Source organism: Eubalaena glacialis, chromosome 1 (assembly GCF_028564815.1).
Source record: "Eubalaena glacialis isolate mEubGla1 chromosome 1, mEubGla1.1.hap2.+ XY, whole genome shotgun sequence".
In the NCBI taxonomy this organism is placed as follows: Eukaryota; Metazoa; Chordata; class Mammalia; order Artiodactyla; family Balaenidae; genus Eubalaena; species Eubalaena glacialis.
The window spans coordinates 77,178,309-77,194,318 of record NC_083716.1 but is presented as its reverse complement, the minus strand read 5'-3'; the positions used below and the strand labels follow the sequence as shown (position 1 = coordinate 77,194,318).

At 41.0% G+C, this 16,010-nt stretch overlaps 1 protein-coding gene across 4 annotated transcripts in view; it reads left to right on the top strand.

The window, feature by feature from the left end:
- ARID5B (AT-rich interaction domain 5B) overlaps positions 1 to 16,010 on the top strand; it is a 188,920-nt gene that overhangs the window by 156,644 nt on the left and 16,266 nt on the right. For all 4 annotated transcript variants that reach the window (XM_061181548.1, XM_061181567.1, XM_061181557.1 and 1 more), the window contains one exon: positions 5,146 to 5,243. In XM_061181548.1, the coding sequence (XP_061037531.1) occupies positions 5,146 to 5,243 (98 nt within the window). The remainder of the gene's footprint in view (positions 1 to 5,145; positions 5,244 to 16,010) is intronic.

Here is a 16,010-nt window from a genome sequence, read left to right as displayed (position 1 = left end):
AAGCAATTAAAGCTTGCAGAGTAGCTTGGGGTATTACCAGGATGCAGCGTGTTGATGATGGTTTGCTAAAGTGATTTCCATTTGGCTAAACATTTGATGTCGAGCCAGAGGCAATATTTGGAGAGAGGTTGAGTCGGGAAATGGGTCTTGAGTAAATCTTATCCTAGAGGCGGAGGACCATGCAAGTGCTGCCTTCTAAGAATGTCAGCTCACAGCCCCGCCTCGCCCCATGGGTGAGACCGGACCATTATTTCCCAACTGGAAGAAGTCACTTGTCTTCTTGCTGGAAGGATTAGGCTTTGACATCAGATTCTGGCTTTGACATCATTTCAAGACATCCTCTGAATCTAACCCTAGTTCTCTGGACAGACAAAGCCTCTTGCTTAATTCAAAATTCTCGAGGCCAAAGATGATGTCATATCGCTTTGAAAGGCTCCAGTTCCTGGAGTACTACCAGGAAAAAAAAGTCATCTTCCTTGAATGCAGTCCACCCTCAAGGTGTCCTGAGGAAAAAGGCTTTCTGACAGCAGCCTGGGCAACACTGCTCGCAGGCAAACGCTCCTTCTGACTTTGTAACGTCCTACACATTCTTACAATTAATACAATAGTGGAAGCACTGTTGTCCTAAAAGATTTCTGATGACTGTTTCCTCACCAGGCCACAAAAATACCAAAATTATTTCATCCTAGAGACCTCAAAGGTAGGAAATATAAAGCCTCCAAGACTGTGTCTTGGGTTAAATAGTTTTCCAATTTTTTTTTTAAGTGACAGACTATTTTCATCAAATAAAATTATGGGAGGGACAGATTCCTTTCCCACTCACTGGGCCCATTTTCTTGGCAGGGATTAGCATTGTTGAGAGTTAGTTTCATGCCACCTTTTAAAACACCACCTGAATTCTAAAAAGCAGTTTGAAAACCACCGTACAGTCTGCCCTCTGTATCTGCGCCTCTGTATCTGCGGGTTCCACATCCGAAAATTCAACCAGTCTTGGATCGGAAAAAAAAATTTTTTTAATTCCAGAAAGTTCCAAAAAGCAAAACTTGAATTTGCCAAGTACTGGCAACTATTTACATAGCATTTACATTGTATTCAGTAGTATAACCAATCTGGAGATGATTTAAAGTATACAGAAGGACGTGCATAGGTTATATGCAAATTTTATACGGGACTTAGGCGTCCGCAGATTTTGGTATCTGCAGGGGTCTGTGGATGCAGAGGGGCGACTGTATTCCTAAGCAGTGAAAACTTCATGAACATGATAGGTGTAGAGTGCTTTTCACAGAGTTCCTTGGGTCTTATCCACACTAGGGAAAGAAGTAACTATCAAGTGTCTTCAGAGTGAGGTTAAGTTTCATATGCACCTAGATTGGTTTACTTTACCTGGGTGTGGTCCGCTCAGTTTTCCGTCTTGCTTTATGGTTAATTGTATGGCGTTATGAATCCTGCTAGATTGTGAACCCTTAAAAGCGGTGACGTCTCTTTCTTTTCATGCTATCACCCCACCCTCAACCCTCCACCCTCCCTTCCGCCTCCGAGCCTCTGTACCTGGTAGCGTCCTAGAATGGTAAGCAGCAGCAGATGTGTTGATGTCAGGAATCCAAGAGAAGTAACTGCTTGGATGAATTTTCTTTAGGAAACAGACAGCCAGAGTTCTTTGTATCCTTAAAAACCTAAAATAATAGAAGGTCAGGTTGAAACATGAACATGTCCAGGAAGCCTGAGGCTTTATGAGAGAGTTGATTAAGCTAACCCCAGGGCTAGATCAAACTTTCCAGCTGAATGGGGCTGGGGGCCAGATACCAGGAGGCAGACATTGCTTCTGCCTGAGACTGGGTTTAAAGCTTACACACATCCAGAGAGGACAACAGAATAAAAACCCAAAGCCAACGCGTACCTAGGCACCACGAAAGCCTATTAGTACAGAAGGCAGATGTACACAGGTGGGGGCATGATGCCCAGGAGCTGTCCCAGCTATGTCCTCCTCTCTCTCCTCATAGGGCTCTGGGACCCCCTGTAGGTTTGGACAAGGCGAGGATTTAGACGTTTCTTGCTGTAGAGCCTATGGTCAGCGTTTGAATTGAAAGCGCATCTGGGCACAAAAAATAAGAGATGTATACCCAGGAGAACTGTGTACTTAAAAGCATTTAGCAGTTGGAAAGAGCACATTTTATGACTTTCCTGTGGAAAGAAAATATCTCAAGATGGCCTGATTCATCCAGGATGGCCAGTGGAAGCTCAGTAAACAGTTGAGAACCCACTTCCTTGAAGGCCCAGCCCTTGTCTTTTCTCCACTGGTAAAAACTGTATTGAAACACCAGAACCTGCTAGCGGGGGGCTAACACAGACCCCTAGCCAGCTGCATATGGTTTATTAATGCCAAGTGGTGACTGATGCTGGGCTTCCTGCTGCCACAGTTTCAATCCTAGTGTGAGGAAGATTTTTTGTTTTTCCTTTTGATAATTCATTATTTATTCTCAAAGAAGTTTTGTCATTTCTGTCATAGGCATGTGTTTAACAGGGCATCCCCTAGTCTGGATGATGGGTTGTGGGTAGGGAACACGGCCAGTTTCCACACATATCCCTGTCAGCAGTGGCCTCTCGTTCATTATATTTTTCACAGTCAGTAGTACTTTGTTTATATATTTGGTCATTTGTTTATTTTTGGGTATCTGCCACTAGGATGCAGTCATCTTGGGTGTTGGGTTTTTACTGTTGCCACCCAGCTGCTAGCACAGTACCCAACAAATGGGAGATATTCAATAAATGTTTGGTGAGTGAATGGATGAGTGAATGGATGGATTCTGGTATAATTGGGACTTATCCGTGACTTAATGGTGAACCTATGTTCTAACTAGAGACACAAGTGGGCAGGGTGGCAGGAACCCCAGTTTTAATGGTTTTACTTTAAGAGAGTAAAATCTCAGAGCACTGGTAACCCAACCCACCCCGTTATATTCTTGCTGACCTCGTAGCGATGCTATTTTCCCACTAGTGAGAATTTGAGAAATTGTAGCAGAAGCCATGGGTCCCACGGTTATCTCCTTCCTTCGAAGCAAAAGGCCCCTGGAGTTCTATATCGTCACCCTGCTACACTGTTCATCAGGTCATTCTGATCTGGAGGCTGCTTTGATGTAGTGGAAAAAAGTCTGCTCTTGGGACCATAAGACATCGGTATGAGTCCTGGCATTCCCACTCTGATGCTGTGTGTCCTTAGGGAAGTCGTGCAACCTCTCTAAGACTTGTTTCCTTTGTCTGTGAATGAGATTCCTATAATCTGCCTCACAGGCTGATATGATAGGAGGATTAAATGATATCATGGATATGAAAACTCTTTACAAAATATAAAATGTAGTGTACACAAGAGATACAAGAATGACAAGAGTGATGGTTTCTTTCTGAAGTGATTGCAGGAACACACATAGGCTATTTTCCAGGGCCCACACCTCACCTTAGGGAAGGGAATATGGAGATTTTTTTCAAGGGACTCAGTATTCTAAGGGCTTTGAGGAATAAGGTAGATACTTGGAAGAAGGGGAACCTGTTTATTCTTCTGTGATACACAGGTCTAGAATGGATCAGCCTGAAACTGTAATATTCAAAAGGTTGGAGGGAGATTGTAACTAAATATAAAATAATTACCAAAATATGTATTTTGAGTATTTTTAAAGGGGCTTGAAAAAACATTTATTATTATAATCTAAACCAAGCTACAGATACAGGAGGATTTTTAGTTATACCTGCTAGTAGATCTAAGAGGTGGCTCAGGCTAACAAGAACTATTGAAACACATTGGTTCGAGAATGCTTCATGGGAAATTGAACAATGCAAAACTCACATTGTCTCGAGGTCCTACTTGTGTCTGTTAAGAAGGGTTTATGGAAATGAAGGGGTTCTTTTTATTTGAAATGGAAAGGGTACCATTTACCCTATGATATTTAACCACCCTTCTCCTCCTGAGATCACAATCACAGAGCCCCTGGATGCACGGAGATTTTTTTTCACGCATTGCTGCCTCTAGCCCCTAAGTGAACTCTGCTGGCAGCTCTGCGGGTGTTTTTCAAAAGAAGCCTCCTTTTCTGATTGTTTAAATGCCACTGGCACCTCTGCCACGCCCTGCCCCCTGCACATTCCACTAACAGAGTTTTCCTGGAGCCCTGTTTAGAAACGTTCACAAGGATCTCAGAACTTGCTCGGTCTTCCCAGTTTCAAGGAAACACTAGATTGCTCAGATGTAGTAAATGACGTGGTTTCCCCAAATTAATCATTTGCTAGATCATGCATCTGTTATTTTGTAAAATCTTAATTTATATATAAAAATAAAATTAAAGAAAAAAAACAAGACCATAGTATGCCTTTCGGTATGTTGCAAGCTGTTTGTTTTTATTCACCCAACTCAGTAAAATACAGAGCTTACATTTTAACTTTGGAATATGTTAATTTTCATAGGATTTGATGGATATCCCATTTTCCTGACCTAAGTGAAGAAAAATAAACAGCTTGCGACATAGACAGTTTCAGATTTTGGTTTTGTTCTAATGGTTAGAGGAGCTGGCATAAAAATACAGCCTGAGATGACTATAAATTTCATAACCAACTTGATTTTAATTAATTTGTATAGTAATTTTTTTGTTTGTTTTTAAAGTAGGCAACACATCACAATAGTTGAAAAACCAGAAGATACAAAAGCATGTTTTATGAAAACTCTGTCTTTGCCTGTGTGCTCAGCCACCCATTACCATATCCCTTAAGCAAGTAATGTTAATTCTGATTCATTTAAACTGGTACACTAAGATATATTTTAGCTGAAATCTTATTTTATTTTGATGCTTTATCACATGACATAAAGGAACAGAGTATAAGTTTGGGACCTTGGGGGCAAATAACTACATGAATATCCAGGGAGATGCCTAAGGGTGACAAAATATAGAGCCCAAAGCAGAATTCCATTTTTACTGTAAAGAGAAATGCTAAAAGTGAGATCTTACTATAAGCCTGTAAGTCTCCCATATATTCATTTGGACTTCTCTGTTTCTGGGTTTCCAGAATAGACCGTTCTCTTCTGACTGTTGCATATGTATTGAATCCTGGCACTGTGAATTTCTTATGATGCAAGATTAAATTTCTCATCGCCACTTTTTTCAGATAACAGCCCGCCGTCAATGGAAACATATTTATGATGAATTAGGCGGTAATCCTGGGAGCACCAGTGCCGCCACTTGTACCCGCAGACATTATGAAAGGTAAGGCACCCTTTCTTGGAAAGTCACTGATTAATTAAAAGTGTGTTACTTGGAAGTTAATTGGTCAAACGTAAGACCTTTTAGGAAACAGAAAATATCCTTCTGGCATTTTACTTTGCTTACTGCCTTGTGATTTTTAGGGAACATGGCTTTCTCTGGTTATAAGGGATGAAATTAGATTAAGTTCCTTTAGTTTGGTTTTATCCTGTGACCACCTGCCTGATAATACTTACCCTTCCCCCCCCCCCCCCCCCGCAAGCATAGATTATTCAATATGTTCTTTGTACTCTGTAGGTTTATTTCCTATGAGAACTTTCAGCTTCTGGAAAACTTTGAGCTTCTGGGGTCTGTGGTGTTACTATGAGGTTGCCATGTAACTGCATTAATACTGAAAAGTATTAATGTTGACTGTATTAATATTGAAAAGTAAGCATTTCTTTAATAAGAAAATTGGTCCCAGATAAGATCCATTGTTTTTTCCCATCTTGGTGTTTTTCTTCTAATGCTTTTGACCCAGGAAATCCTTTCTTGCCAAGCTCTGTGTGGTTTGGTTTTCTAATAATTTCAGCTTCTCTCAGAAAGGTGATGATAATGCAAACAAGAAATAATGCCAAATTGGCCTCCTATGAGGGTTGTATCCTCAGGAATTTTTCCCCTTTGCATTAGGACTGTGTTACCCACAATGCTGAAGACCAGTTAGCATAAATCACGCGTTATCCTTGCTCTGTACTTCCAGCCCCTACTTAATTTCTTTAGGTCATAACAACTTCCTTATCACTGGCATTTCCCTGCAGTAGTGTTGACCGACTTGGCTTCATGGTTTCAAATTCAGAGCTTGTGAGATCCAAGTAGAGGTGTCTGTGTGTCTGTGTGTGTTTTAATGATGGCCATGGATGGAATGAAGTCAAGACACGGTCAGCTGAGCAAACGGGCCAGTTAGGTTGCTCCTTTGAAAAATAAAACACAAGTGCTAAATTTGATGGTCGCTCTTCACATAGTCAGTTACCATTCCAACTTCAACCCACATGCTTAACACCCGTCTGTGGATCATACAAATGCATCTTCAGATAATGTCACCGCACACATCAACTCTTAGTCATATTTCTTTTGAGTCCAATTATATTTTTATCTGCATTGCACTTAACACAGAACCTCTTTTAGTATGGCCATTCAGTGAAACTTGGAATGTTTTTATAGGTATAATCATAGAAAATTGAGTTGGGTTTAGTACCCTACGAAAAATTCTCACAAAGTATTCCCAAGAGATTGCCTTACTTGACAGTGTTATAATCCAGAAGGATTTTTTAAAAATTGATAAGAGGAATTCAAATTATTACTTTTCATAGCATTGTTTGCAATATACTGCACGAATTTTTTAAATGTGAGTGTTATGTCTCGCAGTATTTAATACAAAAGCCCGCACCCTCACTGTACATAACACTTACAACACTGAAGTTCTAGTACGAAAAGGCACTGGTACCTGGGGTGAGTGTTCGGTAGTGTCTGAGGTACCACAGTCATCTTGTTTTGATTATGAGTCAAGGCTTTAATCAAAACATTTTCATTAGCAACACTGTCTCTACTTGCAAAGTTTTTTTTAATGATAGTGAACCTCCCTTAGCTCCATGTGCAAACGTCCCCAACATGTGAACCATCACACTTAAAGGACCAGATAGCAATTAAAATTTGAAAAAGGAGTGTTATCTCAGCTGTGAGCTGGCTCACCTAGTTAGAGTGAAAAATTAATCAAATGTATTACAAAGCATCACATGGTCAAAAAACAGATAAGGTTTGGGATAGAAAAAGGATTGGATTTCATAGTACTAGGTACGTGTGTGTGTGTGTGTATGTGTGTGTGGCTGTGTGTTTAATTTACTCAAGCAGTTGTGTGGATAAAAATAGCTTCAATCTTAAATGAAATGCCAAGATATGTTCTTTTGAAGGTTGTGTACTTTTGTTTTATGATTTACCTCTTCCTGGAGTAGCAGAATCCCACATGCCTTCAGTCAGTCAAAATGGAAAATTCTAATAGAGATACCTCCAACTTTAGCAACTCAAAACATTATTAAAGATTTTTAGAGATTTTTCTTCTCTCATTCTTGGGAGCAGACTTCATAAAGGTTTGGTCTCCCACTGGAATACATTTTTTGAAAAGCTATGTCGGTTACTGCTCCAAATCTAGAATTTGTTTGGTCAGTGTATCAGTCAGGATCCAGGAAGGAAAATAAAAATCCACACTAAGTATTCAACAAAGAGAATTTACTGTAGGAAACTGCTTAACAAGCGTTGGTGTGAAGCAGTCCACTAATATGGAGGCAGTAACCATAGGTTTCCTAGGGTTGAAGGAATAGAGAAAAGAAGGTAGGTTATCACCACCCAGAAGTTTGGAGAGTGGACCTCACCAAACTGGGGTTCAGATGCCTCATAGGTAGAGGCGCCCAGCCAGTACTGGTCCTTCAGGGGCTCAGAGGAGAGGCACCGTGCTACGTTATTGTTGGCTTGGCACTGAAATGAACAGCAAGCAAAAGGGAAGGTGGTCCCTTCTCCCTTCCCCTGGCCTGCTAGGGCCCCATTTGCAGAACCCCAATAGGAAGACAGCTGACAAGAGAGGCATGTAATTTATGTTGTCCCAGGCCCAGCATCACCAAGCGGAGCACAGAAGAGTGGATTCGGAGTTGAGAGACAGTAGTCAGCTGTGGGCGCCCCATGGGGCCCCCAACATAGAAATCCCTGCACAGAACCTGAAACCCAGGTTGGAGCACAGCTGTTCCAGGGCGATTAGCACGGTCCTTAACCCGTTCTTGGCATTTGCATTTCCTTTCTTTTTTTTAATTTAATTTTTATTTTACAGTGGAGTATAGTGGATTTACAATGTTGTTTGTTTCAGGTGTACAACTAAGTGATTCAGTTATAGATATACATGTATCCATTCTTTTTCAGATTCTTTTCCCATATAGGCCATTGTGTAGAGTATTGAGTAGAGTTCCCTGTGCTATACAGTGGGTCCTTGTTGGTTATCTATCTTATGTATAGTAGTGTGTGTACGTTAATCCCAAGCTCCTGATTTATCCCTCCCCGCTATATTTCCCCTTTGGTAACCATAAACTGTTTTTGATATCTGTAAGTCTGTTTCTGTATGGTAAAATAAGTGCATTTTTATAATTTTTTAAAACTAGATTCCACATACGGGTGATATCATATAATATTTGTTTTTCTCTCTCTGACTTACTTCACTTAGTATGATAATCTCCAGGTCCATCCATGTTGCTGCAAATGGTATTATTTCGTCCTTTTTTATGGCTGAGTAATATTCCATTATACATATGTACCACATTTTCTTTCTCCATTCCTCTGTCAATGGAAATTTAGGTTGCTTCCATGTCTTGGCTATTGTAAATAGTGCTGCAGTGAATATTGGGGTGCATGTATCCTTTTTTTTTTTTAAAAAGTCTGTGTTTTTTAAATTAATTAATTAATAAGTTATTTATTTTTTTTGGCTGCTTTGGGTCTTCGTTGCTGCGCGCAGGCTTCCTCTAGCTGCAGTAAGCGGGGGCTACTCTTTGTTGAGGTGCTCAGGCTTCTCTTTGCAGTGGCTTTTCTTGTTGCGGAGCACAGGCTCTAGGCGCATGGGCTTCATTAGTTGTGGCACGCGGGCTCAGTAGTTGTGGTTCATGGGCTTAGTTGCTCCGCAGCATGTGGGATCTTCCCGGACCAGGGCTTGAACCCGTGTCCCCTGCATTGGCAGGCAGATTCTTAACCACTGCGCCACCAGGGAAGCCCCTGTATCTTTTCGAATTATGGTTTTCTCCAGATATATGCCAGGAGTGGGATTGCTGGATCATATGGTAGTTCTGTTGTAGTTTTTTTAAGGAACCTCCATACTGTTCTCCATAGTGGTTGCACCAATTTACATTCCTACCAACAGTGCAGGAGGGTTCCCTTTACTTCACACCCTCTCCAGCATTTACTGTTTGTAGATTTTTTGATGATGGCCATTCTGACTGGTATGAGGTGATACCTCGTAGTGTTGATTTGCATTTCTCTAATGATTAGAGATGTTGAGCATCTTGTCATGTGCTTTTTGGCCACCTGTATGTCTTCTTTGGAGAAATGTCTATTTAGGTCTTTTGCCTGTTTTTTGGTTGGGTTGGTTTTTGTTTTTGTTTTGATACAGAGCTGCATGAGCTGTTTGTATATTTTGGAGATTAATCCCTTGTCGGTCACATCATTTGCAAATATTTTCTCCCATTCTGAGGGTTGTCTTTTCATTTTGCTTATGGTTTCCTTTGTTTTGCAAAAGCTTTTAAGTTTAATCAGGTCCCATTTGTTTATTTTTGTTTTTATTTTCATTACTCTAGGAGGTGGATCAAAAAAGATATTGCTGCGATGTATGTCAAAGAGTGTTCTGCCTGTGTTTTCCTCTAAGAGCTTTATAGTAGGCACTTCCTTTTGCCATCTTAGTCCCTCTTGCATTCTTGTGGTCAGATACAAGGGGTGTCATGAATAATTAGTAATGTATAATAGTTAAGTCAATCATCTGCAAATATTGGTTTTTTTTTTTTTTAAATCAGACTCTACTTACCATAATGCCACCCTCACTCATTTGAATGATGCTCTAAAGGAATCACCCATACTCCTGTGTGCTGTGGTGGGGAGAAATGTCTGGGAATTACTGCGCTAGATGTCTTACTTCTCTTTGATGGTTCTACCAAAGAAGGGAAGAGTATACACTCAGATCTGTCCAGGGACTTGAACCAGTTATGCTTTGGTCAAAGAAAAGGCTGAAGCTCTTGACTACAACTGTGTTGAGTGATTTTGGCAGATTTCATTCATTCTTGCTAGTTATAGGCTGTGCTAACACAATTAAAACAGAGATGACTAGATTGGTGAAGGGCCATTGTCTTCCAGAAGGTTCAGGGAGTTTTAAAGGGTCAGGGTTTTGTGAGCACACATCTAGTCTGGAGATGCCCTTGGAAATGTTTAAAGCCTTCCAAACCAGATCGGAATGATTGGAGCGCCCCCTCTGCTGCCGGTTCACCTGGGCTCTTGTTTTCACTCTAATACAGAGACTGGCTCCTTTTCCTATTTCCCTACCACCAGCTTTGCTTTCCTAGAAGATGAAGAAGCAGTGAGTGATCTACTATGCATTATCCACTGATGTATTTTTCATGCAGTGTGGTTCATGCTTCCAGTAAATGTTTTCATTTTCCAACAGGAAAAAAGTAGCCGGTTCCCTCAGTAAATGTTACTTGTATATTAGTTGGGCACTTTTGGTTTATTAATGAGTGTAATAATGAAAGTGCAGGTTGTTGAAAAGAATCAATGTTGTTTTTATTTAAGGCATAGCAGGAATGGTACAATGCCTGTGAATGCATCATTGTCGCTGAAGGCCTGACTGGTCCAAACTTGCCTCTGATTGGTTTAAATCAAATAGGTCCAAGCACTTCATAAAAATGTCTTTGTCGGCCTGGTTTTGCTTCGAAACCTATTCATCTCTGTCAGTTTTTAATATTAGTACCAGGCTCCTGGCCACAGTCCATTAGTACTGTACTTAATTGCTCATGTTACAGATGATCACCAATATAAAAAGCATTAATGTTTCCCCATCGAAAGACTGTTGCTATGTAGATGTCTCCAACTCAGCAAAGCGTATGAAGTGTGGTTATTCTGGACACTTCTTGTTCAGGATTTATAGATAAAGTTACTGTAGATGATAATGCAAAGAAAAATGCCCACCTCCTTCTGTGCAGGACACTTCTCAGTGGAACATTTTCTTTCTCGTTCAACTCTTCGTTGAAGATGCCCCCGAATAACTTTCTTTTATCGGTAAAGGAACAAAAAGGAAAATGGTTACATTAGTGGAATTCTCTTAGCTTGATTTTCTGGAATAGTAATTCACTTTAAAGACTGTTTTCACATGCAGATTTGTTTTCTTTTTTTAAAAAAAAAAATGTTTTTTAAGCACTTGCAAGGGGGAAAAAAATCTTTACACAGAATACCAGATTACTGGTTTTAATTTTCCTGAATAAATTACATGGTCTGTGTCTGTGGAGCACATGAAGTTGTTACTAGGGATTTTAAAAGGAGCATTAAGGCAAAAGTACTTTATGATGTGCTTTTCTGAGTATTTAGAAAATCATAAACAAATGTATTTGTTTGTGGGGGAAATGAACAATTATGCCTCATCTTCTTCTGTACTTAATGCCCAATTTCAAAGTCTCCCCTCTTGCTTTTCCCACAAGCATTCCTGGGCTGAGACTGTCCTGCCGCCCGGCTGAGGCGGCTTCCTGGGCAGTGACTTGGGGGGAGCTGCACCCAAGCCCCACGCATTTGGGCAGAACCCGAGTGATAGTCTGATGGACCTTCGGCCTTTTTTTCTCTGCAGGTGGAAGGCAGTGTGTGAGAGGTTCACGTTTTAAATAAGATAAGTATGTGCTTTAAGGTAAATGCCAAACATACATCAGGTTCTAAGGGACTCAGCCAGTCATACTGGGGGAAGCCAAGGGGAAGTAAGGCGAGCTACAGCTCCGTTCATGTCCAGCTCAAGACTTGGTGCCTTCCTGCTCATTTTGACATCCTTGGAGTTAATCAGTACACAGTTCAGGGGGCCACAGGCAGGATACACAGATTTCAGGGATCCTTTAGCAATCCTCTAGACCAGTGTTACTCAAGTGAGGTTCTTCTGGCCCATCTGTGCTCTGTGAATGGGGCAGCTATGCAGAAGCACTGATACACTTACATGGCAGTTTGCCAGAATAATTTTTTTAAAATGGGAACTTGCATTTTGTACGTCTTTTAAAATTTCTCATTTTCCTGTTAATTCCTTTTTATGGTATTTTACAAAAGTATCAGTCAGCAACAGACAGGAAATTTAGGAAACTAGTCCCTCTCACCAGGTCACTGGAGAAGCAGTGCTCCACACCAGTGGTCACAAACTCAGATGTTGATGGGGGCAGGTAGCATGGGTGAGCACAGGTGTGGCCAGGCTGGAAAGTGCCAAGCACACAGCCGGGCGAGAGACAGGCCCAGGGGGATCAGCGACGCTTACTGCCTTAGAAGGATACAGTCTCGGTGCTTCCAGACCTTCCATGTTCTGGAGATAATTCTTATGTGAAATCACCCAACTTACAAATACTGGCTCCAGTATTTCTGAAAATATTTTATGTAAACTAAACTAAACATGCCTGTGGGCTGCTGTGTTCCATGAGGACTGAACTGTCTCTGGCATCGGGCTGTAATCCAGTCTCTGCTTCATCGCCCTGCAGTGGGAAGGCAACGAAGAAGCACCACTGTTGAAGGCACTCTTCATCCGTACACTCTTCCCCATACTGAGCAACATACCTGCGGCTTCCCATTGACTCCACCTTGCCTTTTGGGGCCGACTCATTCCACATGCTCTTTTTTCTCGGTGATGGGCCTCCATACACTTGGCAAAGCTCCTCTCTCACTTCAAGTCTTCCTAATCCGTTCATTCAAGCCTCAGAGCACGATATATGGACTTTCACCAGTTTGGCTTGCTCTCATGTAAATGCCTCCCATTTGTGTCACTTAGAAGACCCAAAGCTATTCCAGATGTGGCATATAGTATTTCTTGGGATGTGGGCAGTGTCAGTCTATCAACAGAGCCTAAGATTACTTTTGAAATTGGTGGCCAGTTTCTTTTTCTTGGGTAGGATAGATTTGCCATTTGATTGACTGCCTTTTTCCTTTGCTGCTGCCCTCAAGAGCCAGTTGGTGTTTTTTGAACGTCTACCAAGAATAGGGCTGGCAAAAAATGAGGATGTGCCCATGCTGCCACATTCATGGCAGAGACTGCTAAGGGAACATGATGCCGCTTCCCGAGAACCCAGGCTCAGCTTCACAATTCTCCTCAGTATCGCACCCGTAGGCACTACTGCCAACTCACTAGAACTGGGAGGTGCTGTGACCCTCTCTCTTTTTTTTTTTTTTTAATAAAATTTGCTTTCTTTTTATTTTTTGTTTGTTTATTTTTTTGAATTTAATTTTTTTATACAGCAGGTTCTTATTAGTTATCTATTTTATACATATTGGTGTATATATGTCAATCCCAATCTCCCAATTCATCCCACCACCTCCCCCCTCCCCCACCACTTTCCCCCCTTGGTGGCCATACATTTGTTCTCTACCTCTGTGTCTCTATTTCTGCCTTGCAAACCGGTTCATCTGTACCATTTTTCTGGATTCCACATATATGCGTTAATATACGATATTTGTTTTTCTTTTTCTGACTTCATTCTGTATAAGTCTCTAGGTCCATCCGCATCTCTGAAAATGACCCAATTTCGTTCCTCTTTAAGGCTGAGTAATATTCCATTGTAGATATGTGCCACATCTTCTTTATCCATTCGTCTGTCGATGGGCAACTAGGTTGCTTCCATGACCTGGCTATTGTAAATAGTGCTGCAGTGAACACTGGGGTGCATGTGTCTTTCTGAATTACGGTTTTCTCTGGGTATATGCCCAGCAGTGGGGTTGCTGGGCGTGACCGTATCTTATGTGACCCGACTCACAGTCCATACATACATGAAACAGAGTTAAATATTAAGGCTATAAAAACCTTAGGTAAGGAAGTAATAGATACAGATAATAAGTTCAACAGAGATCAAAGAAAAAAGAGAGAATTTCCAAATGGAATAAGCAGGGTCTTCCAGCGGGGGGATCTAGAATTGGAACTGGCTTTTTTTTTTTATTGGAGTATAGTTGATTTACAATGTTGTGTTAGTTTCAGGTATACAGCAAAGTGATTCATTTATACATATACATATATTCATTTTTTTCTCATATAGATTATCACAGAATATTGAGTAGAGTTCCCTGTGCTATATAGTGGGTCCTCGTTGGTTATCTACCTTATATATAGTGGTGTATGTACGTTAATCCCAAGCTCCTGATTTATCCCTCCCCGCCATATTTCCCCTTTGGTAACCATAGTGGTTTTTGATATCTGTAAGTCTGTTTCTGTTTTGTAAATAAGTCCATTTTTTATCATTTTTTAAAATTAGATTCCACATATGGGTGACGTTCTAGATTTGTCTTTCTCTGACTTACTTCACTCAGTATGACAGTCTCTAGATCCATCCAGGTTGCTGTAAATGGCATTATTTTGTTCTTTTTTATGGCAATATATATACAATATTCCATTGTGTATATGTACCACATCTTCTTTATCCATTCGTCTGTCGATGGGCATTTAGGTTGCTTCCATGTCTTGGCTATTGTAAATAGTGCTGCAGTGAACACTGAGGTGCATGTATCATTTTGAATTATGGTTTTCTCTGGATTTATGCCCAGGAGTGGGCCTGCTGGATCATATGGTAGTTCTATTTTTAGTTTTTTAAGGAACCTCCATACTGTTCTCCATAGTGGTTGTACCAATTTATGAACTGGACCTTAAAGAGATTAGGTTAGAACCTAAGATAGATCATCGTACACTGCCTAAAATAATTCAGTTATAGAACCCAGAAACAGTAAAGAAGTTATATTTGAGGGCAAGGACCTTGCGGTATTGCTTTCCTTGAGACTCACCAGTACACCCAGTACTGCGTTGTGAACACACCAGGGACTCAAGAATTAGGGGTTGAATGAATTAAATTAAATCCAAACAAAAAGGACAGCTTTCTCTAGGAAATGTGTACAAAGAGGTAGGGAATGAGTTGGTAGAAGGGGCAGTCAGGAGAGGTCTAAGGCTGAATTTCCAAATTGGATACACCAAAGGCAGGTATTACAGTTTATCCTCTCAGTGTCTGTTCAGTCTCTTGCCTTGAGGTCCAATGGGTAGACCGTGCCCCATCCTCACCCATGGTGGGGTCGACCAATCTATGGACTTGCATCTCCTTTGTAAACACTGTCTTGGTAACGGGGACTCTGGCCAACGGGTACTCTGTTGGTAACGCTTCTGTAATACCGCCACCCAGGCGCTCTCATCTCCCTTTTCCCCACACCCACAGAAGGCCACCTGGCCCTTATCAGCAACCAGCAACCCCCAAAATCTAACACAAAGTGTTGAGATTGCGGTAGACTAAATAAGGTATTGCTGCCGCTCTTCCAATGATACCCCATCAGGCTTGTTCTTATAAGGCCCCTGAATTGGGTGGATGTAAGCACCCTATGCCCGGAGCAGCTTCTCATCTGTAAAGAATTTCTCCCCAAAGGACAGTCAGGTAATTTCATAAGCAAGAGCCTCCCTCCGTATCACTCAGCATGCCTAAAATGCTCTGATAACTTTCCAATGCCTGGATTTTTCAAGAAACTTTTAAAAAGGGAACAGAACCCCAGCCAGGCCCTGGAGTAGAAAAACTGGTTTCTGTTTAAAAAAAAATAAACAACAGCCTTTGAAAAATCTCTATTTAAAAATTCTTAAATTTGCCTCTAAATGCAAGTTGTAATTAATAGAAGTTGGAGTTTACACTGTTGAGTGTAAAAACACCCTCAGGCACAAACTAATCAAGTGTGTATGTCATGCTGTAAACTACAGCAAGTTCTTTGTTTGACCCAAAAAAGGCTTGCCAAACAGCAGTTTCTTCTTTGTCCAGCTCCCTTATTGTCTCATTTTTGTTTTCTTCCCACTCCCCCTACCCAACCCTCTTTGAACCTTGCTATAGTATTTAAGAAACTTTGCAGGTTCCATGTTTTATTGATAGTTTTCATCCAGCCTGAGTTTAAATTTGAGAATAGATTAGGTGTCTTAGCCCTTTTTCTTTTTGATAAATAACAAGAGGTTTCTACTTATGATTTTCTGTCCTCAGG